Source organism: Pongo pygmaeus, chromosome 7, assembly GCF_028885625.2.
Source record: "Pongo pygmaeus isolate AG05252 chromosome 7, NHGRI_mPonPyg2-v2.0_pri, whole genome shotgun sequence".
Lineage (NCBI taxonomy): Eukaryota > Metazoa > Chordata > Mammalia > Primates > Hominidae > Pongo > Pongo pygmaeus.
Window position 1 is genome coordinate 115,771,400 of NC_072380.2, and position 24,604 is coordinate 115,796,003.

General features: G+C 36.7%; 1 protein-coding gene and 1 non-coding gene across 2 annotated transcripts in view; both read left to right on the top strand.

Annotated features, from left to right (window-relative positions):
* Positions 1-24,278, top strand: part of FZD6 (frizzled class receptor 6) — a 34,079-nt gene extending 9,801 nt beyond the window's left edge. Inside the window, exons 3-7 of the mRNA XM_054498268.2 lie at positions 9,990-10,186; positions 15,907-16,924; positions 19,668-19,816; positions 21,058-21,468; positions 22,745-24,278. Of these exons, the coding sequence (XP_054354243.1) occupies positions 9,990-10,186; positions 15,907-16,924; positions 19,668-19,816; positions 21,058-21,468; positions 22,745-22,913 (1,944 nt within the window). The 3' untranslated portion in view covers positions 22,914-24,278. The remainder of the gene's footprint in view (positions 1-9,989; positions 10,187-15,906; positions 16,925-19,667; positions 19,817-21,057; positions 21,469-22,744) is intronic.
* Positions 477-519, top strand: LOC129043345 (small nucleolar RNA ZL63). Its single transcript, XR_008504433.1, has one exon. It is a non-coding gene; the product is annotated as a small nucleolar RNA ZL63 (small nucleolar RNA).
* Positions 24,279-24,604: the final 326 nt, after the last annotated feature.

A 24,604-nucleotide genomic window follows, 5' to 3' on the forward strand; every position in this document is an offset into this window, starting at 1 on the left:
TAAGCCAAGCTGTAACTGTTTCTTCATGAGTCATTTGGTCAGAGGGAACTCTCCTTGAAGACATAGGTGTGTTTTAAGGAAAGGATTGTAATATGGCAGAAGCAGGCATTCTGAGAATGCAAGCAATATGCTACTTTCCCACATATTTGAGATCTAGCCAGCCACTTGAAGATGGAATGCAATTGGTCCCTGACATCAAGAGTAGGTGAGTTCAGTAACACTCAGTTCATGAGAGGTGACTTGACTTGATGATCTCTAGATGTTCCCTCCTATTTAGTTTCTGTGAGGAACTAGTAGCAAAAGCCAAGGTCCCTTTTAATTATGTAGGGTTAATCTCCTCATCTGCACTTGTATCTTACTATGGCATCTAGGGTACAGGTCTATGGCCTCATCAGCTTTATGTCTTTGATAAGTTAGATTAGTGTGATGTCGTGTGAAGTCGGTGATATGTTTCACTGACTGAAATTGAGGCACAGAGCTGAAGAGCTGATGTTCCCCTAAGGCTGAAGCTCTTTAGCTTTGGTGTGCATCAGAATCATCTGAAGGACTTGTTAAAAGACAGATCACTGGCTCCACCCCTGAGTTCCTGAATCAATAGGTCTGGGATGGGATGAAAAAATTCCACATCTAACAAGTTCCTAGGGGATGCTGATGCTGCTCATTCAGGGGCCACTCATTGGGAACCACTGCTCTAAGGCAAGTTGGCAAAGATATGCTGCTGTCCCTGCTGGGTGAGAACAAATTGCTTTTGTAGAAGAAAGAACTGGCTAGCTTAGAGAGGCATACAAGGTGCCTGAGCTTTACTGTTTGCTACAGGAAAGAGACCACATCTGGAGAATCACCTTAGCCAATTGAGTTGAGGTTGCTTAAGACAATCCACTGGAAAGTTGAAATGAGCAGGTGGTAGGAACTGTTACCCCTGAATATGTTTCTAGTGATGTTGCCAATCTCTGAAAATCCCCTTGATCTGCAGTATTGTTTTTGATTTTCTATCATGGTAGGGAGGGAGACCTCTAATGGTTTTTGTTTGGCCCCTACCATAATAACATTTATCCAGGAAACAAATATGGCTGTTGTGCTTTTGCTAAATACAGCTATTTTAGGTGTACATACATGGACTTGGAAAATTGCAGTGGGTTGGATTTAGGTCTCACTGAACCCCTGTCAAAAGCCCATTTATCATCTTACCTCCAAAAGCCCAGTCTCTGAAGCTAGCACACTGAATCTAGAATCTCTGAGAAATAACCCCATATCAGTATGTCTTAGCTCCAGCTAAAATTGTATTCTTTCCTCCTCAATTCGTAACCCTCAGAAACCAATATAAATTAACAGTCTTACAACTAGTTTGTAGGTCTTTTTTTTTCAGATTTGATTTTGACTTGATGCTCCCAACGTGTGCTGGGGTGAAACTCTAGTTACAGGTTGAGACATTGAAGACTGGTGGGATGGGGCAGGGGGCTATTTATTTTCTTCTTACAGAAGGGGTCTACCTTGAAAGCTGCGGGTTCAGAGCACTCTGCAATATCCTGAGCCTTGTCATGTGTCCCCACTACAGAACTCTGGATCTCAGTTTCCTAGTTACAATATCACCAGGTCTCTTATGTGAATGGGAAGCACATTAAACTGATATAATTTAGCCACCTGCAGATCAAACTGTGCTTGGTTTTCAACTCCTTGAGCCTTAAGTCCTTTTAGTCCTTTTGTGTGTGTGTTTCATTTTTTTTAAAGACAGGGTCTCACTCTGTTGCCTGGGCTGGAGTGCAGTGGCACAATCATAGCTCACTGCAAACTGGAACTCCTGGACTCAAGTGAGCCTCACGCCTCAGGCCCAGAAGCAGCTGGGACTATAGGACTGTGTGTATCCACAACCTGCTAATTTTTTTTTAAGAGACAGGGTCTTGCTATGTTGTCCCGGCTGGTCTCGAACTCCTGGCATAAAGCAGTCCTTCCACCTTGGCCTCCCAAAGTGCTGAGATTACAGGTGTGAGCCACCACGCCCAGCCTAGCGTTTTGCTCCCACCTTGAGTCAAAAATTCAGAGATGCCAGTTTGTTATTCTCTTCCTAAACCAAGCAGTACCATTAGAAGTCCTCACCCTATGCTACAATCTGATAACTCATGCTGTTTATGTTATTTTCTGGTTCTCTGGCAGCAGCCACTCATTTGATCTCCCACAGCCTCGTGTTCATGGGGCACATCATTCTATTATGTACAGAGAAGCTAAGCTAAAACCAAGCTAAGTGGTTACAAGGATAACTTAATTCACTTTGCTATGGGTTGCCAGATTTCCATCTTTAAATACTAACAGGATGTTCACTGCCTTTGGCCTCAGACCAGAAATCCAGTTCTAGAGTTCCTCCTGTTTTGCTGAGATCACTTGCAAACCATTCTTATGTTTTTTTCTGTACTAGTTGGTTTTCTTGATTACAAACAACAGAAACCAATTGTGACTAAGCAGAAAATTGGTGGATATTGGACAGCTTGTAAGATCAATGGGAAGGCAGGAGAACCAGGTTCAAAATGTAAGGAGGAGCAAAGGGAACTGGGGCATAGCTAAGGTCATACCATAGGATTAGTTTGTCACCAGTGCCAATACCATTGGATACTTCCTGAGCCATTGTCACTGGATGCTTATTTGGCCACTGCAAGGATTACTGATCGCATTGCAGCTTCCTCAAATAATCTGACTATATCTGTTCTTTTGCATAACCCTCTCCCCAGGAATCACAATACCCAGGGTATACAAATGGCCAAGCTTAGATTCGGTGCCTGTGTTTTCATTGCCAGGCTGTATCCCTGCATTCCTCTTAGCTTCCATGGTGTCTTACCTACTTTCGGATTCCCCCAAATAGTAAATATTCACTCTAGAGCACAGTGCAAAACAGTATTACTCTCTGGGAACAGTGGTTCATACCTGTAATCCCAGCATTTTGGGAGGCTGAGGCAGGAGAATCACTTGAGCTCAGGAGTTCAAGACCAGTCTGGGCAACACAGACTCTATCTCTACTTGGAAGGCTGAGGCCTGAGGCTCACTTGAGCCCAGGAAATGGAAGCTGCAGTGAACTATGATTGGGCCACTGCACTCCAGCCTGGGCCACAGAGTGAGAACCTGTCTCTTAAAAAAAAAAAAAAAAAAAAGTGTTAGTTACCAAGGAGAAAATTTCACTGTAGCACCTACAGTTGTTTTGAAATTGATCTCCAGTTCTACTCAATTCTTTGTTACCCTCTTCATAAACTTTTGAGCCATAAATCTCCTTAGTAATCATCTAGTTCATCACTGTCACTTTACTGATGGATACTCTGAGACTCAGAAACAGAAAACTACCTGCCAAAGGTTGCACAGGTAGTTAAACTAAATAGTTAGAATTAAAGTATTAGAATTAAATAAGAGTTAGAACTTAGTTAGAAATAAAATGCTAGCATTATTTTCCAGCAAAGGCTTATATAAAATACTGCATGTATTTTGATTCTCATTTTTCATTTATCTTACTGTTGGCTCAGGCTGTTTTTCATGATAGACATGTGAATTGCCTTCTCAGTTGCCCTCTTTCTCATCTCTGCCAGTACTAATAGTAACTGCTGTTTCCAGGGATTTCTGCCAGGGACTGACCATTTCCTTAAAGGAGCCTACCTTTTATTTCTTGAGTTTTGAAACTGTAATTAATAACACTGTTTTGGTTATTGAATGGTAGAATCTCAGAACCAATATTAATAGTTATTAGATGAGTTTTTTGCAAATGAATGAAATTTGAAAGGAGGAGTTTATAAGTGAGATCATGAAAGCACTGGGTTACTAAGAGAGTTGAAGAAGGTGGTATCACTAAAGGTGAGTAAAAGGAACAGACTGATGCGACCAGGTTTGATATTTGCTCAGTTCATGGATTTGCACTTTAATTCATGAGTTTAATTCACAGGTTTGGCACTTACCATGCTACTTGCTAGTTTAATGATGTGATGAAATTCATAGCATAAAATTAAGGACATAAGAAATATCTCAGTGAGTCACGTTAGATTTGGTTTCTGAGAATGGTACCCAGGACATTTTGAGGAAGAACATAAAACATTTCAATCACGATTTTTACTTCAAAAGACTGTGAAAATATGTTCATCCTAGTTATGTTTCAACTGATTGGTATAATGAGTTCAGTACTAGGCTGACTACCCATTATTTAAAGTGCTGTGATTTGTTCTGAAAGTACTCCATGTGACGGAATACTTGCTCTTGCTTCAGGAGATAACGCATCATCTGGAATGTGATCAGCATAGCTTGAGGTTTTATAGTCTTTGATATGTATTCTGTGAACATTTATTTTTTTAAACTGAAGAGTTTCTTTCATGTGAAAGAGTCCCACTCCTCTTGATATATCTTCTTCCCTTCATCCTCATTGGCATTTTTGCCTGTCGCTGTGCTTTGGGAAAGGGTAATTTTCAGGGAGAAATGGGTAGCAGCACAGAGTGAAGGTTAAAAAGGACATACTCTGGAGTCATAGGAACATAGGTTCATATCCTAGTTCTGCTTCTTACTACTATTGTGACTATACAAGTTACTTAACCTCTCAGAGCCTCAGTTGCCTCAGCTGCAAGGTGGAGAGAAGAACAGGTTGTGATAAAGGAAAATGGTATATGAAAAAGCACAGTGCCTGGTTTATGGTAAGTACCAAATAATCCAAAGCTCTGATTTATTATCAGTAGCCATAGAATTGGTAAAAGTAGCATTCGATCAGGAATAAGGATACCTAGCTTCTAATTCAGAGTACATTTTGGAATGTGAGTAACAATTTTAATAAGAAATTGACTTCAGTTTTCTCACTTGATCCAAGGGCTTAGATTAGGTCAGTGGTTTTCCAACTGTGATTTCTGGAGGTGCTTTGAGGTCACTGGTAGCAAAAGGGAATGGTGAGAAGTATCTCAGCAGGGAGAGCTTCCTTTTCAGCCCAAGAAACTATGCCTTTATTTATTTAGTATATCAGCCTCCTTTTAACTTCTTATTTAAAGAAAATGTTTCTTGGCAAAATGTGCATGTGTGCACGCACAGACACACATACACTTCGAAAATAATTAACTTAAAGGTTTTCTCTCAAGTCCCTTCCAAGTCTAAAATTCTTTAAGTCTATTCATCTGCAACTGAACTTGGAAGTTGGTAGCCCACACTGGATCTGACCTGAGACTTGATTTTTCTGTGTGAGTGTGTGGCAGGGGAGGGGGGACCCTGTTTCAAATGTATAGATTAAAGTGCCAAAATCTAAAATTTGGGAAATTACACATAACAATCTAGGTTCTGTTTTCTTGGGAAAAATGGTTATACCTGACAATTCTATGCCCCCATTTCCAAATAATAGTCTGCTGGAGCTGAGTAGCAGCTGCTTCCCAAATACTCCCTATCGTCTTACAGGCATTTGCGTTTACCTGCCTGGCCTCTGAAGGTATCTGAGTTTTCAGCATTCAGTTTATCCTCTATACAGTGCAGGAACATCAACGTTACTGGATTAGCCAACGCTGGCACTGTAGAAGAATTAAATTAGGGAAGTGACTTGTGTTTTCCATGTAAGAAAATTGTTTTTGTGTAGCAAAAGTACATGTATTGCATTCATTTTGGCTGCCCTTGAACTACATAATTACTTCTTAAGTGCTGACCACCAGTTAATCATGGCTTCTGAGTTAGAAGAACTAAATAAACACAGTGTGTTTTAATTCTTTCCACCAAAGGATCTGATTACCAGATAGTCAAAAAGTTTAGGAACTAGGCTTTTTTGGGACAGTAAACAAAGAATTTACTACAGTTTACTAGTTGCCCACAGCTCCCCTTCTCCTACCTCAGGCTCAGAGGAGGATTTGCACACCGTCTGGGTACTCTCTCCCCTTCACAATGGAGGAAATTGAGAAAAGTACCGTGCTGTTTGCACTCCAAGTTCCTGTGAGGTGACAAAGGATCCAATCTCAAAGCATCATTCAAATAAAAGCAATAACATATGTCAACCATGGCAACCCTGTCTCTGCTCAGTCACTTGCCCCATCAGGACAGGGGAACTTCCCACTGGTCCAACATCCTTCATAGCTATTGTCCTCTAATTGTTGGGTGTGGGTTCTGTATATGCCCTTTAAGTCAGACTTGTTAATTGTAGTCTGTAATCAAGGCTTATATTTACCTATTAATTTTTGTCTGCTTGACCGTACATTTACTAAAGAAGATATATTGAAATTTCTCATGACCATGGAATTGTCCATTTCTCCTTACAGTTTTATTGCTTTTTGTTTATATGTTTTAAGGCTATTTTTAAGGTGTATACAGTGCTCAGTAGTACATTTCAAAGTATATTTGTTGCACTTTATCCAGAACCTGAATATTTTGTGGCAGGAGATATTTAATTGGCCGTACTGATGAAAGAAGTTGTCATTCCTTCTTTTTATCTTTCAAAAATTTCCCAAAGCTTATAGGGAGCCCTTTCTTTATTTTTTTAATGCAGTTATGGATTTTGTTTTTTACCTTTAAACCTTTTCTTTCATTTCAATGGCATTTCGAGTGGAAGGAGATGCTAATATATAGAGTCAGTGTATTTCCCTTGAATCAGAATTTTCATCTTCTCTCACTCTACTTATTCTCCTTAGGTAATTTCAGCCAATTATTTCAATTACCACTTTTATACTGATGACTTTTAAATCCATATCCTGAATTTAAAGTCTCACTTCTACATAGCTTTATTTAACCGCCTGCTAGTAGATATTTCACACTCAAATGTGCGCTTCAGACTGTCTATCAACTGGTAAATGGTTAAGAAAATTATGGTACAGCCATACAGTGGAATATTACTCAGCAATTAAAAATGAACTACTGATGCATCAGACAACATGACTGAATCACAAAACAATGATGCTAAGTGAAAGAAGCCAGACAAAAAAGAAAACACACTATATGATTCCACTTATGTAAAATTATAGAAAATACCACTCTGCAGTGACAGAAGGCAGATCAGTTGTTGTCAGGCGTAAGAGTTACTGAGGGGGTGAGGAGGATGGAAGGACAGGAGGGATGACAAGGGAGCCAGAGGAAACTTCTGGTGGTGAGGGATATATTTATTACCTTGATTGTGATAATCATTTCAAAACTTACCAAATTGTACACTTTATACATGTTCAGTTTATCATACATCAGCTATACCTGAATAAAACTGGAAAAGAAAACCCTCAATACTAAAAGGCTTTGAACAGAAAAATAACAGTCCTTGCCCACCCTTTTCCATGCATATCCCAGTCCTGCCCTTGAGAGGCAGCCTCTTTGAACTCTTTTAGGTGTTCCTCTGGTATGCAGGCCACATTCTAACTAACAGGTTTACTCTGTTGGTTATAGATTAATCAGTTTAGAACTTCAGGCCGTTTCTATTTATTCTTTCCTGTTAGGGTAGTTGATAATTCATTTCTCTTACCCTGCCACTTTTACTTCTCCTCCTAATACAGTTTTTGATTAAATGAATAGTCAGTGATAATATTACTAGAAATATTAAATATTGTACACTGCTGAGTCAGGTAGTATACTTTGATTACATTTTTTTAATACCCTCCCAACAATTAACATAGTAGTTGTATTTTCCTTTGTTTTTTATGTAACAATGTCTGACTGTTTTTAGATATCCTAACAGACTTGTTATACACCTAGCAGCAATTTTACTAGTGCTCAAAATAACATCTAATCTGTCAATCTCAATCCCCGCTCCGTTCCCTTGGAGACCTTTCTTCTTCAGCCATCTGCCCTTCTGTCAAATGTGTTCTGATTGCTTCTGGACTAGATTTGCAGTTGTCACATGGAGAATTTCTCTTGTCATTCTTCAGTGTTGAATCAGCTAATTCCTGGGTCCCATATTATTTTCCTTCCTGGTTTATTCATATATTCCTTCAATTTGTTTGAGGAATATTACATCTTCTAGTTGCTTCCTAAACAGGGATACTTGAAAGTTTAAATTTTGTATTCCTTACAGAGCCAAAAATGTCAATAGTCTACCCTCTAAATGTTTGGGTGGATCTAGAATTCTAGGTTGAAATGCATTTTTCTTTAGAATTTTATAGTTATTTTTTCATTTTCTTCTAGCTTCTGGTATTGTCAAATATTCATAGTTTAATTTAGTTACATGTATTCTGTTTTTTTCCCCCTCTGGGAACATTTATGATCTTCTCTTTGTCTTGATGCTCTGAAATGTTTTATTGATATGCTTTGTCAGTGTTCATTTATTGTTTTGGAGAATCATGCATTTATTCTGTAAATATAGAGAAATGGCCATGTAGCAGACACTGCTTTAGGCACTGGAGATAGAGCAGTGAACAAAATAGACAAAATCCTTTCCCTCTTAGAATTTACATTCTAGTGGTGAAGGCAAAAATTAAATAAACTGTACATAATGAAATGTCAAATAGTAATAAGGACTTAAGAGAAAGCAAACCACGGTATGGGAAAGAGAAGAGCAGGATAATTTTAGATAGGATGGGCAGGAATGCCTCTTTTAGGTGAATTGAGCAGAGACTCAAATGAGGGCACAAGACTCACTATCTGGGTGAAGAGGTGAGAGGAACAGCAAGTGCAAAGACTCTGAGACAGAAATACACAGGAACTATAAGAAGCAGAAGTCCAGTTTAGTGGCAATGGAGTAAATAAGAGACAAAGTGGTCAGAAATGAAACTGGAGACATAGTGGGGAACCCAGAAATTTAAGGGCTCATGGGAATTGGAAAAGACTTTGGAATTTATGTATTTATTTATTTTGGAATTTATTTATTTTATTGGAGTCTTTGAACAAGGATAAACTTACATTTTAAAGAATCACATTGGTTGGAAAATTGACTGTAAGATTAGCAAGTGTGGGAAGTAGTGAGACCTGTTAGGAGGCCATTTTAGTAGTTGAGGTGAAAGATAATAGTGGCTTAGACTGGGTGGTAATAGTGAGAAATGGTCAGATTTGGAATATACTTTAAAGGGAGAGCCAACAGGATTTGCTGATGGGTTGGAGATGGGGTGAAAGAAGAGAGGAGTAAAGAATGAGTTGTAAGACCAGCCTGGCCAACACGGTGAAACCTCGTCTCTACTAAAAATAGAAAAATTAGCCGGCCGTAGTGGCATGCGCCTATAGTCCTAGCTGCTCGGGAGGCTGAGGCAGGAGAGTTGCTTGAACCTGGGAGGCAGAGGTTGCGGTGAGCTAAGATTATGCCACTGCACTCCAGCCTGGGCAACAGAGCAAGACTCTGTCTCAAAAAAAAAAAGAAAGAAAGAAAGAAAGAAAAAAGAATGAGTGGTAAGATTCTTGGCCTGAGCAACTTGGTGAATGGTGGCATTATTTACTGAGATGGAGAGTACTAAGGGAGTGTTTGGGAGGCAGAGATACGGTGGGATTGAGTTGTATTTTGCATACTTTGGGTTCAAGATGCCCATTAACAGCAAAATGGAGTTGTCCCGGAGCGGATGCTCATTCAAGTCTGTGGTTCACAGTAAAGATGGGGACTGGATGAGTTTCCCCTGACAGTCAGTAGAGATAGAGAAGAGGTCTTGGGGACTGAGCTCTGGAGCATTTCAATGATCATAATTCGGAAATGGAAGAGGACTAGAAAAGGAACAGCCAGTGAGACAGCCAGAAATCCAAGAGAATTCGTGTCCTAGAAGACAGGTGCAAAAGGGGCCTCAAGAGGAAGCTAGGAGTCACTGTGTCGATTGCTGTTAAGAGCTGAGTAGAAGGAATGTTCAGAATTTACCATCAGATTTGACAATGTGGAGTTTGTTGGTGACTCTGACAAGTGATTTCACTGCAATAATCCATGTCTTCTTGAAAAATGTATGATTGAATAAAATAGTAGTATTCCATTGTGTATGAAGAGTTCATAAGTCTGATAGAGGGAGATTTAAAGATTCTTTTGGAGTATAAGTGAAAAAGTATACACTTTAAACAGCAAATATATTAATTTTATTCATTTGTTATTAAAATGTTTTCTAACTGTATCTTGATGTCTTTAATAGCATTTTCTTCCTCTCGCAAATCTGGAATGTTCACCAAACATTGAAACTTTCCTCTGCAAAGCATTTGTACCAACCTGCACAGAGCAAATTCATGTGGTTCCACCTTGTCGTAAACTTTGTGAGAAAGTATATTCTGATTGCAAAAAATTAATTGACACTTTTGGGATCCGATGGCCTGAGGAGCTTGAATGTGACAGGTAAACTATGTTTTTCATGGAAAGCTACTAATGGTATTTTACTACTGGTACTAGCTCTCTGGGATGTTAGTGACAAGCTTTAATTATTTAATTCCATAAATGTTTATTACACACTTAATATATGTCAGGCACTATGGTGCTAAGTGCTGTGGACACAAAGGTGGGCAAAAAACAGACTTGGTTCTTGCTCTCAGGGAACTTACAGTGAGGTGAGAGGGACAGACAGTAATCAAATAATTATGCAAATAAGTGCAAAATTATGACTGTGATAGAAGCAACAAAGGAAAGGTAGATAATTCTATGAGAATATATAATGATACCTTTGACCTAAACTGGGGAAAAGGGAAGGAAATGACTGTTGAGGTAAAGTATGAAGGGTAAGGGTAAGACAGAGGTAACTAGGCAATGAGAGGAGGGAAGAGCATTTTGGGCAGTGGGAATAGCTTATTTAGAGACCCTGCAGAGCCCCTGAACAGGGAGTGAGGGAGCATGGCATATACAGGGAATTCAAAAGCTAGTATAGCTGGAGTGATGAAAGTAAGAAAGAATATGGTGTAAGATAAGGAAAGAGAGAGAAGCAGCAGTCAGACCATCCAGGGCCCATCTTGCATATTTTTATGCTGAAAGCAATGAGGTCTTCAATATTTTAAGATAGGAATGGGTAGCACAATCCTGTGAGCGTCTGTGTAGAGCATGGCACCTGTGTCAGTCTCCTGAGGGTTGGGCAGCACTCTGTGGCAGTTTCTGTTAGGAATCCAGGACACTTCCATCCTGCAACTCTGTCAGCCAGGTGGATGGGAGAGAGAAGGTAGAGAACTCACACCTTTTCTTGAGTGCCTCAGATGGTAAGTGTTATACCTTTTCCACATGCATTCCTGTTGGCAAGATGTCAGTCATGTAGTTATAACTGAAACACACAGGGAAAATAGTAAATGTGTGTCCCGAAGGAAAAAAGCATTCAAGGCAGAGAACATGTCAGGTGCTGCCAGTCAAAAAGAACATTACCTTATGCTATTTCACTAGAGTGATTGGGGCAAAGGACAGATCGCAGTAGGTGAAGGAGTGAAGAGAAAGTGAAGCCAGAAACAGAGTTCTTAGGGAAGCTGGCTATAAGAGAGGAAAGTTTATGAGTTTAATGGGAAAGAACTATTCTAAAAACTACTAGGAAAAAGGAAGAGGCAAGCATATACGGGGTAGAAGAGGTCATCAATAGTAGCTTTCTAAGAAGGAGGTAGGATCCCAAGCATAGATGACATTTTGGCCATGGATGGGAGGAACATCTGTTGTAACAGTAGGAAAGGATAGGATGGCTGTGGATATAGGTAGGTTTGTGTGTTTGGTAAGAGTTGTTGCAATAATTTCTTTCTGATGGCTTCTGTTTCCACTGTGACATGGTAACAGTCAAGGAGGTCCTGTGTTGTGAGTCTGGGAAAGAAGGATATGTGTTTGAGAGAAGTGGTCATCATGGAGCCTGGGAGAATGAGTCAACTAGAGAGGCTTCGTAACATTTTGGGTAAATCAGGCGATCCTGAATTTGTGGATCTCATCTGGCCTGTTGAGAACTTCTTCAGCTGTGGGGGGATGCTTGGGGCTAAGCACAGAGAAGGCAGATAGTTGTGCTCATCTGTGGTTGGGGTTTTGTCAGATGGATTCAGTGCAAAGATAAAGGTGCACTAAAAAATGAAGGATAATGAGAAGGGTGTTAATGAAAAAATAGCCTATGAAAGTCTAAATGGATGGGAAGCAAAATGAAGAGAGAAATGAACTAATGTATGGAGATAAGCTGGAGGAGATCTATCCCAATAAGGTTTTTTTTTTAAAGGCATAATGAGGATTTTTAAAAAAATGAATTGCAAGGATAGGAGCTTGCAGACAAAGGGCAAGATGCTTGAGTTGATTTTTGGAGATAGTATGTACTTGCAGGTTGTGGCAGGGTTCCTTGTGTGACTTTGATTACAGGTGGCCACTGCGGGTTAGGGATAGTCATTGGAGATGAGAAGGCTAAAGAGCCGAGAAGCCAGAGTGTGGATGGCTTATTCTTGGTCAAGTCACCAAGGATGATGACAGCAAAAGAAAAGGAGAGAAAACTGATGATTCATTCAACTCATATTTCTTGCACTCTTACTGTGTGCCAGGACTGTTCTAGGCACTAGAGTTATAACAGGCAGAAATTCCTGCCATCATGGACCTTACATTTTAGTGGAGGGAAGGAGAAGATTCAGTAAAGAAGTTATATTTATATGAGAAGATGGTGAGGCCTGTGGAGAAAATACTTGCTTTTTCATTATGAGACTGCCTACTCAGTTTCAAAGCAGGGGAGGTTATAACTTAAAAAAATTTACACTGGCACCTATGCTTAATTTCTAACTCTGTTGGAGTTTTGGTCTTTGTAACTTGATTTTTTGAGAAACGGATAGTTTTTAAATAATTAATCTAAATCAAATGTATTTGTGTTTGAGAATGCTTGATACATTGAATTGGGAAGTAGAATTCATTTTTTAAAATTATTTAAGCCTATATTAAACCATATCCCATTAATATAAAGCAAACCCATAAACATCCTTTTATACAATGTTAGTTGGGTCAGCTGCACATAAAAGTAATTCTAGTATGGCCTATACTGGAGAATATTTTTTCATTTCTATAAATAAGACCTTCAGGCTTTTGTGGCATCTTATTTACTTTGAAAACACACACAAAGAAAGAGGGGAACCTCTGATTAAAACACAAAATCTAGCTCATTGAAAGATTTCTAGCATAATGAAAGATTTAACATAACTATGGTAAAAACATGAAGGCTGCATCTATTAGTTGAGAAACGGCAGAAGTGTGTGGTTATGGCATGCATTAGGCTCTTGGTTCCCCAGGAGAATGCCTTTGCCTTGGAAGAAAAAGGTGCATTCATTCTTTGAGGTCTGTAGTTTCCTCAGCTCATCAGAGCACAGGCACATTCTTTTCTACGTGAAGAGTTTTGTAAACTGAACTTTGTTTTCAGTTCCGGCTCCAGCCATCCTCGGGTAGCTTGCCAATAGAAGAATCCCACTCATTTGACCCATGACGCTCCTTCTTTTCATTTCTCCCTCTTTCCCCACAGCAGTGCATGTCCACCATACCACCTGAGAGTCTGTGGAATCTTATTTTCTGTTATACTTCTTTCCTTACACTCATTTTCCTGTCTTTATTGTGATAGTCTTTTTCTCCTCAAAGGTATAGCTGCCTTGCTTTCATGAAAACACACTTTCCTAATGTGATTTATCAGAGGCCTTTCCATACCTCAGCCACTATGCTATGACAGATTTTATAATTAATAAGTGTATTTCAAAGTGAAAATGTTACAAACATGCTTAACAGATGTTTTTATAACATGAAATACTCTACTGCGTTAAGATCAAAATGCTGACTATACTTGTTCTGTATACCTTCAGAACAGTGTTAATGTAATATTTTGGCAAGGTGAATGGTCTTTTTGGATATAAAAATCTCAGCATAAGCCAGGCATGGTGGTACACAGCTGTATTCTCAGCTATTTAAGAGGATTGCTTGAGTCCAGGAAATCAAGACCAGCTTGGGTAACATAGCGAGACCCAGTCTCCATAAAAAAAAAAAAAAAAAAGAATCTCAGGCATATACAAGCATATATTTAAAAGAAATATTCTATCTGGACCTTTCTGTGATAGTGAATAAACTTGATGAATACTGACTGACTTGATCATTTGCAATTAGAGTTCATGTGGAGAAAGTAAGATTTTAAGCACAATTAACTTATGAATGCATGTATCCATTCACTGACCTTTTCCACATTAGTCTTGATTAATTTTTTTTTTTCCTATTCTGTAGACAGTGGAGGCTGGTAATTTATTCTACTGATACAGTGAGACCTCATATAATAAATTGGGGAAAGAAACTGGTTAGCTTTTTGGTTTTTTTTTTAGGCTGAAGAAACTATAGAACCTATGTGGAACTTACACACTTCTGGTAGATACATCATCATTTTCAAGAACAATTGAGTAACATATAGTAAAATGGCAGATGCTTAACCCTGCATCCTAGGAAATCCCCTCCCATAGAAACTCTTACACAGAGAGTCGTGCACAAGAATATTGATTGTAGATTATTCCTAATTCTTTTAATGGGAAAAAATCTAAAAGTCCATCATAGAAGAATGATTAGTAAATTGTGATGTACTTACACACTGGAATACTACCATACAGTTGATAAAATGAATGTAGTTGACCCACATCTGTCGACATGGATAAATCTAGAAAATATAGTGTTAAATTTTAAAACGTAAGTTATAGCGTGCTATATACAGCATGGTGTAATTTTATAAAGTTCAAAATCTGAAAAACAATACTTTATAAGGTTATAGTTAGTAAATAATGTAATAAAAATACTTTAAAATGCTTGAGAGTAAAAACCAAATTTGTGGTAATGAATACTTCTGAGGAGAGAGAGAAGGAAATAAGACCAGAAAGGGGTCCCCACTGTATCTATAATGTTATATTGCTTTATTTTAAAAGATATAAAGCAAAATTGACATAATATTATGTTTTAATAAAGCTGGTAGATTTTTTTTTGTATTTCATTTTATGGGTGTATGTTTTAGTCTGTTCTTATCTAAGGTATATTTAAAATGCTTTCTCATTTAAAACCTCCAGTACTTTTTTTTTTTTTTCCTTGAGACAGAGTCTCTCTCTGTCTCCCAGGCTGGAGTGCAGTGGCTCGGTCTTGTCTCACTGCAACCTCTGCCTCCCAGGTTCAAGTGATTCTCCTGCCTCAGCTTCCCAAGTAGCTGGGATTATAGGCACCTGTCACCACGCCCAGCTAATTTTTGCATTTTTAGTAGAGACGGGGTTTCTCCATGTTGGCCAGGCTGGTCTTGAACACCTGACCTCAAGTTATCCACCTGCCTCGGCCTCCCAAAGTGCTGGAATTATAGGCATGAGCCACCATACCTGGCCAAAACCTCCAATACTTTTTAAGCCATTATAGATCCCCCAAAATAATACTGGTATGTACAAACTCAACTTAGTGATAAAGTTCTGCACGAGGTGGAAATATCTCCATCTATCACTCAGGGCTGTCCATAAACAAGGGAGGCAAAGAGCCCAACCTGAACAAAATGGTGATGTTCATTAGGCTGGTCCTCAGCCTGCCTCTTGCTGGTATACTTGCCTTTCTTTAAAAACTTGAACTCTATCCTGTCAATCCAGGGAAGGATCTCATTTCATTCATTTTAATTATCATCGCTTTAGTTATATGGTTGCTTTACTTTTCTTATGGGCATTAGAAAATAAAAATGAATAGACAAGACATATTTCATATGATATAAAGACATATTTCATATGCTATAAAGAGACAAGCCAGTACTTATCTGGAGCCTACCAATTAAGATAAATTCTTTTAAATATTTAGTCTTAAAAACAGAAATTATTTTAAAATTATGAATTGGCTAATTTTTTCCAAGTAAGTGCATTTTCATGTTCACCTGCTTTGTATTTAATATAAATTATTGTGTTGAGGCCCCATTAACAGCCACAAGTTTTTAGTCAACTTCAAAAATTTCTACTCAATTCTTATCTGTAATCCATTTAGATTTGTATCTCTTCCCATCAATTATGAATACATAAGGTAATATTTTATAGTTGGAAAGCATTGCTTAACATAATGAATCAATAAAAATGTTGATTTCATATATTTAATTTTTATAATCTTTACAGATTACAATACTGTGATGAGACTGTTCCTGTAACTTTTGATCCACACACAGAATTTCTTGGTCCTCAGAAGAAAACAGAACAAGTCCAAAGAGACATTGGATTTTGGTGTCCAAGGCATCTTAAGACTTCTGGGGGACAAGGATATAAGTTTCTGGGAATTGACCAATGTGCGCCTCCATGCCCCAACATGTATTTTAAAAGTGATGAGCTAGAGTTTGCAAAAAGTTTTATTGGAACAGTTTCAATATTTTGTCTTTGTGCAACTCTGTTCACATTCCTTACTTTTTTAATTGATGTTAGAAGATTCAGATACCCAGAGAGACCAATTATATATTACTCTGTCTGTTACAGCATTGTATCTCTTATGTACTTCATTGGATTTTTGCTAGGCGATAGCACAGCCTGCAATAAGGCAGATGAGAAGCTAGAACTTGGTGACACTGTTGTCCTAGGCTCTCAAAATAAGGCTTGCACCGTTTTGTTCATGCTTTTGTATTTTTTCACAATGGCTGGCACTGTGTGGTGGGTGATTCTTACCATTACTTGGTTCTTAGCTGCAGGAAGAAAATGGAGTTGTGAAGCCATCGAACAAAAAGCAGTGTGGTTTCATGCTGTTGCATGGGGAACACCAGGTTTCTTGACCGTTATGCTTCTTGCTATGAACAAAGTTGAAGGAGACAACATTAGTGGAGTTTGCTTTGTTGGCCTTTATGACCTGGATGCTTCTCGCTACTTTGTACTCTTGCCACTGTGCCTTTGTGTGTTTGTTGGGCTCTCTCTTCTTTTAGCTGGCATTATTTCCTTAAATCATGTTCGACAAGTCATACAACATGATGGCCGGAACCAAGAAAAACTAAAGAAATTTATGATTCGAATTGGAGTCTTCAGTGGCTTGTATCTTGTGCCATTAGTGACACTTCTTGGATGTTACGTCTATGAGCAAGTGAACAGGATTACCTGGGAGATAACTTGGGTTTCTGATCATTGTCGTCAGTACCATATCCCATGTCCTTATCAGGTAAAAGCTATCACTTGGATTATGTCTCTATTTACATTTAATGTAGAAAATGTTCCATGGAAATATACTTGTCATGGATGTAAAAGTTGATTTCAGGTGAGAAAATACAAGAGCCATAGGTAAGGATTTCCTATACATCAACTGAAACTGGGATGAATGTTTCATGACTTCCTTCCTCAAGCTTTAGCTTCAGTTGTATAGTAAAGAACTTCCTTTATTCTCTGAAAAATTAAATTGAGCTGCAAAGGCAGATTAATAGCAATAAAGAGCAGAGTCAGAAGAACAGACCTTGACATTGGGAGAAAAACAGAAGTCACTTTTGTCGCGTTGACAATTATTTTTAATTTTTTAGTTAGTAAAAAATTTTATTTGGATATATTTAATTTGATCATATTATCTTATAGCTTTTTACATAGTATATACTTACAAAAACAGAATTTGCTTTTTGCCTGACTCATCTGTCATTTCTCAACTGAAAAAAACACAGTTGTAACAAAATGTTTTATCTATTTCTGATTCTTATGATTAGTATAAAGGTGGTGTTTTTAAAATTAATAAAAGTAAATTTCTGAAAATATAAAATTTCTTAAAGCATTTTAGTTGAAGTTCCGTAAATAGAAATTTGGTTTTGTTTCAATAGATTTTAGACATTATTCCTGACTCTGTGCGGTATTAACTGCATTGAACATGAGCACTGCCATCACAGTGTATCAAATTAAGCAATGAGAAGGTCGAACTATTTCATATAATAGCTTATATTTCAGAAAGTTACTGCTTTATAACATTGTGGAACCTATTTTTTATGTTGGTATGTGGGGATACTAGTTTTACTTGCCTTATACCTTGTCCATAATCTATTATCCATAGTTTGTTTTTACTGTATACTTAACAAGAGGCTGTGTCTTAAGGTGATCCTGCTATATTAATAATGACTCCTAGATTCCTCAGTCTTTTTGGCAAGGTTAGGGAGAGGAAACTATTACATATTGCTAAAAAGTTTAAGATCTGTGGTTTTCATGTTTAAGATCTGTGGTTATTATGTTTTATGTAAGTAACTGTAAAATATAATAGGATAGAATTAAAAAATTATAGTCTTCAAGTGGAGGATATAATATTCCTGTAGTTATAGAAATTATAAAAGATTGCTAAATTTGACTAAGTAAAAAAAAATTTTTTAAAGATTCTGTGTGACAAAAAAAAAAAACCAATCCATAATCAATGTCAAAAGACTAACTGGGAAAGTTTATTTGCATATGACATCATAGTTGAAAGGCTAATTTCTCTAATTTATAAAGAGTTGCTACAGATCAATAAGAAAAAAACCATCCATCTCATATAAAAATGAGAAAAGAGTAGGAAAAAGGCTCACAGGAAATAAAAATGAAAAAACTATTCTTAAACGTGAAAAAGTTATAGTAAAATAAATGTAAAATTAAAATTAAATTATATTTCCATGTATGATATGGCAAACATCTTAAAGGTGTTCTAACCACTGTGTGGTGAAACAATACCAAAATACATATTTTCAGACTTTGCTATTAAGAGCTAGTTCAACCTTCTGTTGAAGCAATTTCACAGTATGTATAGATGTATAATGTGTGTACACTGATCCTGCCCTTCTGCGAATTTATAGACAGATTTGTTTACAAATATGAGAAAATAAATAATACCAAGATAGTCACTACAACATTATTTGCAAATGACAATAGATTGGAAGTAAGTATCTATTAATAGGGATAGTAGAATAAGTTATGGTTCACTCACACAATGCAACAGCCTTTACAAAGAATAAAGAGCTCTGGCCGGGTGCGGTGGCTCACGCCTGTAATCCTAGCATTTTGGGAGGCTGAGGAGGGCAGATTGCCTGAGCTCAAGAGTTCAAGACCAGCCTAGGCAACATGGTAAAACCCCATCTCTACTAAAATACAAAAAAATTAGCCAGGCATGGTGGCGTGGGCTTGTAGTCCCAGCTACTTGGGAGGCTGAGGCGGGAGAATTGCTTGAACGCAGGAGGCAGAGGTTGCAGTGAGCCGAGATCCAGCCACTGCACTCCAGCCTGGGCGACAGAGTGAGACTCCATCTCAAAAAATAAAAATAAAATAAAAAATAAAGAGCTCTATTTGTACTAATACAGAATGGTCTCCAAGAAATATTAGTAAGTGAAAAAGGCAAGAAATGCAGAGTATGTAATATCTTGACCCTTGTGCAATGTTTAAGATTAGAATTTCAAAGTTTATGCCTAAATGAAAAATATAGTTTCAATTCTTAGGAAATGTTCACATTTTACTGATGCTTAATTTACTTTAACCAAGTTTTTATAATATAAATATTAATCATGTATAAAAGCTGTAAAATATTTGTTATGATGAGTTTAAATGTATTTTTGTGGTAGATTATAGTGGGGGAAAATAGGTAAATATTTGGAGGCAAATATTCTTGCAATTATAAGAGGCTACTGTATCTATCGAGAAAAAAATGCGAGGAAATCATGCCAAGATTTAGGAGATTATTCTTAAATATATTTCAGTATTTTCCCCTTTCTAGAGATTTGGTACATAAAGTTTCTTTGTTCAGCATTTAGATAAAAAATGTGTTGCACTTAGAGCATGCTTCATTATATTATTTCAAACCTTTTTAGTAAAACAGTTGAAGATTTATAACTTTTGTTCATTTTATATTGACAATATAGACTTCTTTCCACTTTAAGTGCATCACTGAAAATATTATTCACTATTTTTTGTAGGCAAAGGCAAAAGCTCGACCAGAATTGGCTTTATTTATGATAAAATACCTGATGACATTAATTGTTGGCATCTCTGCTGTCTTCTGGGTTGGAAGCAAAAAGACATGCACAGAATGGGCTGGGTTTTTTAAACGAAATCGCAAGAGAGAGTAAGAAACTATTGAATTGTCTGACACGATTTTTAAATAAATAGATCAAAATACCAAGGAACTGTTCAAATCAATGTACTAGAGTTTCATTATATCAACTATTATTTCAATTTGATTAGCCAACTGAAGGTTGGAAATTTTTTTCATGAAAGAGACATGCTTTATTTTTGCATTTATTACAATAGTCTTTGACATATACTATTTGTCATATAGTATATGTCTTTGACATATACTATTCTATTTGAAATATGAATGAAAGATTTATGAAAGGCATATTTTCTTTTCATGATTTATAGTATATCCAGTATTATTACTGCTGTCATTGCATTCATTATTTTGGGTACAGCATTTTAAATAATTTTATCCTTTTTATCAATGATAAAATATTAAATAAGACTTAAGTATATATAAAGAAACCTATAAAGTATGATGCAAATATAAGTGATGTGTTATGGTCATTATTTACTAACTTTAAATCTTATTACACACAGCTATGACCTAAAATTTCACTTATTTGTCTTACTTAAGATGTTAAAAATTCAAACTTATGGAATATTCTATAACTATTGATTTATATTTATGAGTAATTCATTTTAGTTATATATATATATATATATATATATACACGCACACACACACACACTATATACAAGGTACTATAGCTTTTTAAAAATTGTTCCCCATTGGTTTGATTAACTCATTTCAGAACTGTAGACCATTTCACAAATAAGTTTTTAAAGTCTGAAGAATTCGTATTTAACTGGATTTTTTTGCACTGTTATTATATGTCTATCTCATATACTCACACTAATTTCAGTGTAACTTGCTAATTTTTAATGTTAGAAAGAAAAGACATATTTAAATGAAGACCGTTAATTATATTCTCTATCCTTCTGGTTTACTTTTATATTATATATTTATATACGATACAAATACAGTATTATGTATAGTACGTTTATGCTGTTTTGAGCCTCCTTGCCCTCATCCTTTGATTCTTGCCTTTTTAATTTCTTGCCAGTTTACTATTTATACTGACAAAAGCAACTTAGAGTGTGTACACAAAAGATTTTATAAAATCAATTTATGTCCTAGTATTTATAATCCCAGATTTTATAATAATATAAAGTTTCAACTTTAGTGACTAAGGATTTTTGGCAAAAGATATGTGATATCCTTTATAGCCTCTACTTTATAGCCACACTTCTAATTTGAGTAAATCCTCTCCTTCAATTTTCTTATAGTCCAATCAGTGAAAGTCGAAGAGTACTACAAGAATCATGTGAGTTTTTCTTAAAGCACAATTCTAAAGTTAAACACAAAAAGAAGCACTATAAACCAAGTTCACACAAGCTGAAGGTCATTTCCAAATCCATGGGAACCAGCACAGGAGCTACAGCAAATCATGGCACTTCTGCAGTAGCAATTACTAGCCATGATTACCTAGGACAAGAAACTTTGACAGAAATCCAAACCTCACCAGAAACATCAATGAGAGAGGTGAAAGCGGACGGAGCTAGCACCCCCAGGTTAAGAGAACAGGACTGTGGTGAACCTGCCTCGCCAGCAGCATCCATCTCCAGACTCTCTGGGGAACAGGTCGACAGGAAGGGCCAGGCAGGCAGTGTATCTGAAAGTGCACGGAGTGAAGGAAGGTGAGATTTGATTTTATGTAAAATCATCACTATTTCAAATACTGCATTACACATTTTTTATTAAAGCATAACACATCTGGAAAGCATTTTGTGATATATTATGTCTGTACTCTTACCCCAAGGAAGTTTGGGTTCAGCCTATAAATATGCTATTTAGTAGTTTAATTCTTAGCTTTGAGAACAGCTTTAATATATGTTGTTCAAGTAGGAATGTTCATTTCTGTGGCAATTGTTAAGAGTTCCTTGTACATTTAAGTAAATGCAATTTACCTGAAATACAGGCTAAGTTTTAATTAATACTACATTATAATTCTGTCTAAAAAGTGTCACCGTATACAAAATTATAATGTGTCATTTCATCTAAAATTATTTTATTTTCTGAACATGAAAAGATATTGACATTATCTTTAATGAATTTTCTCAAATGGCCATAGGTGACCAAAACACAGGTAAGCCAGAATGCGGACAGCTAATTGCATTAAGATCTCAAGGTTATCTTACCTAGTCCTCTCAGACTAGGCTAAATGCACCTTCTCTGTGATCCTATGGCAGCTTTCATATATTTGCATTGTAATTAGATACATGCTTTATCTTCTCGTAGATTTGTAACCTTCTCAATGGGAGAGCTAAAGTCTTACTCATCTTTATGTTTCCAGTTTCTTACATGGTACTGATCCATGGTGGGAAATCAATAAAACATTTGTTAAACTGAGGACAGGAATCCTGCCTTATTAATTCTATTCCCCACAAGACTCCATGTTCAGCCCATATATGAGTAGTGCTTGATGAAGTTTCTGAAGTCAGTGAAAATTATATTTTAAACAATTATTTGGCCAGGCACGGTGGCTCACGCCTATAATCCCAGCACTTTGGGAGGCCGAGGTGGGCAGATCACAAGGTCAGGAGATCGAGACCATTCTGGCTAACATGGTGAAACCCCATCTCTACTAAAAATACAAAAAATTAGCCGGGCTTGGTGGCACCCACCTGTAGTCCCAGCTACTCGGGAGGCTGAGGCAGGAGAATCGCTTGAACCCAAGAGGCGGAGATTGCAGTGAGCCGAGATCGCACTACTGCACTCCAGCCTGGCAACAGAGTGAGACTCTGTCTAAAAAAAAAAAAATTATTTGTATTTTGAAGTGTTAAAGTACACCTAAAGACTTTTAGCTACTTATTCTCTGATAAAGGTGGACACTGGTTAGGGGTAAAACTCATGAAAAATGGCATCATATTTGTGTTTGTGGATGTGTGTGTCAACTTTTTTTCTTTTATCTAGGATTAGTCCAAAGAGTGATATTACTGACACCGGCCTGGCACAGAGCAACAATTTGCAGGTCCCCAGTTCTTCAGAACCAAGCAGCCTCAAAGGTTCCACATCTCTGCTTGTTCACCCGGTTTCAGGAGTGAGAAAAGAGCAGGGAGGTGGTTGTCATTCAGATACTTGAAGAACATTTTCTCTCGTTACTCAGAAGCAAATTTGTGTTACACTGGAAGTGACCTATGCACTGTTTTGTAAGAATCACTGTTACATTCTTCTTTTGCACTTAAAGCTGCATTGCCTACTGTTATACTGGAAAAAATAGAGTTCAAGAATAATATGACTCATTTCACACAAAGGTTAATGACAACAATATACCTGAAAACAGAAATGTGCAGGTTAATAATATTTTTTTAATAGTGTGGGAGGACAGAGTTAGAGGAATCTTCCTTTTCTATTTATGAAGATTCTACTCTTGGTAAGAGTATTTTAAGATGTACTATGCTATTTTACTTTTTTGATATAAAATCAAGATATTTCTTTGCTGAAGTATTTAAATCTTATCCTTGTATCTTTTTATACATATTTGAAAATAAGCTTATATGTGTTTGAACTTTTTTGAAGTCCTATTCAAGTATTTTTATCATGCTATTGTGATATTTTAGCACTTTGGTAGCTTTTACACTGAATTTCTAAGAAAATTGTAAAATAGTATTCTTTTATACTATTAAAAAAAGATATACCAAAAAGTCTTATAATAGGAATTTAACTTTAAAAAACCACTTATTGATAGCTTACCATCTAAAATGTGTGATTTTTATAGTCTCGTTGTTTTAGGAATTTCACAGATCTAAATTATGTAACTGAAATAAGGTGCTTACTCAAAGAGTGTCCACCATTGATTGTATTATGCTGCTCACTGATCTTCCTGCATATTTAAAATAAAATGTCCTAAAGGGTTAGCAGACAAAATGTTAGTCTTTTGTATATCAGGCCAAGTGCAATTGATTTCCTTTTTTTAATGTTTCATGACCACCCATTGATTGTATTATAACCACTTACAGTTGCTTATATTTTTCCTTTGTTTTAACTTTTGTTTTTTAACATTTAGAATATTACATTTTGTATCATACAGTATCTTTCTCAGACATTTTGTAGAATTCATTTCGGCAGCTCACTAGGATTTTGCTGAACATTAAAAAGTGTGATAGTGATATTAGTGCCAATCAAATGGAAAAAAAGGTAGTCTCAATAAACAAGGCACAATGTTTTTATACAACATACTTTAAAATATTAAGGAGTTTTCTTAATTTTGTTTCCTATTAAGTATTATTCTTTGGACAAGGTTTTCTGATGCTTTTGGTTTTCTCTCAATTTAACATTTGCTTTTGGTTTCTTTCTCCATTTAGCATTCTGTTAAGGCATAAAAACTATGTACTGTATGGGAAATGTTGTAAATATTACCTTTTCCACATTTTAAACAGACAACTTTGAATACAAAAACTTTGTTTTGTGTGATCTTTTCATTAATAAAATTATCTTTGTGTAAGAATTATGGAGTATTCTGTGGTTAGGTATAGTAGTTCTGGCCAAGAAAGTAATGTAATTTTTTAGATTAGTGACTCCATGGCTGGTAAGTCAGAGGCTTCTTTTTAACCTCGAAGGAGAATACAGTCAAGACTCTTGTTTTTTGTCACTATTTCTTTCCAAAAATGTAAATTATACAGCTATATTAACTGTAACTTTTTAAAGCCAGTGGGAAAGATCTGGAGTGTGAGGAGTGAAGCAAAAGGAACCCAGGACCCTGTTTTCACTCCTAACAGTGGATTAGGTGATACAGACAAACCTCCCAAAACAGAAGGCTAGAATATGTGGATG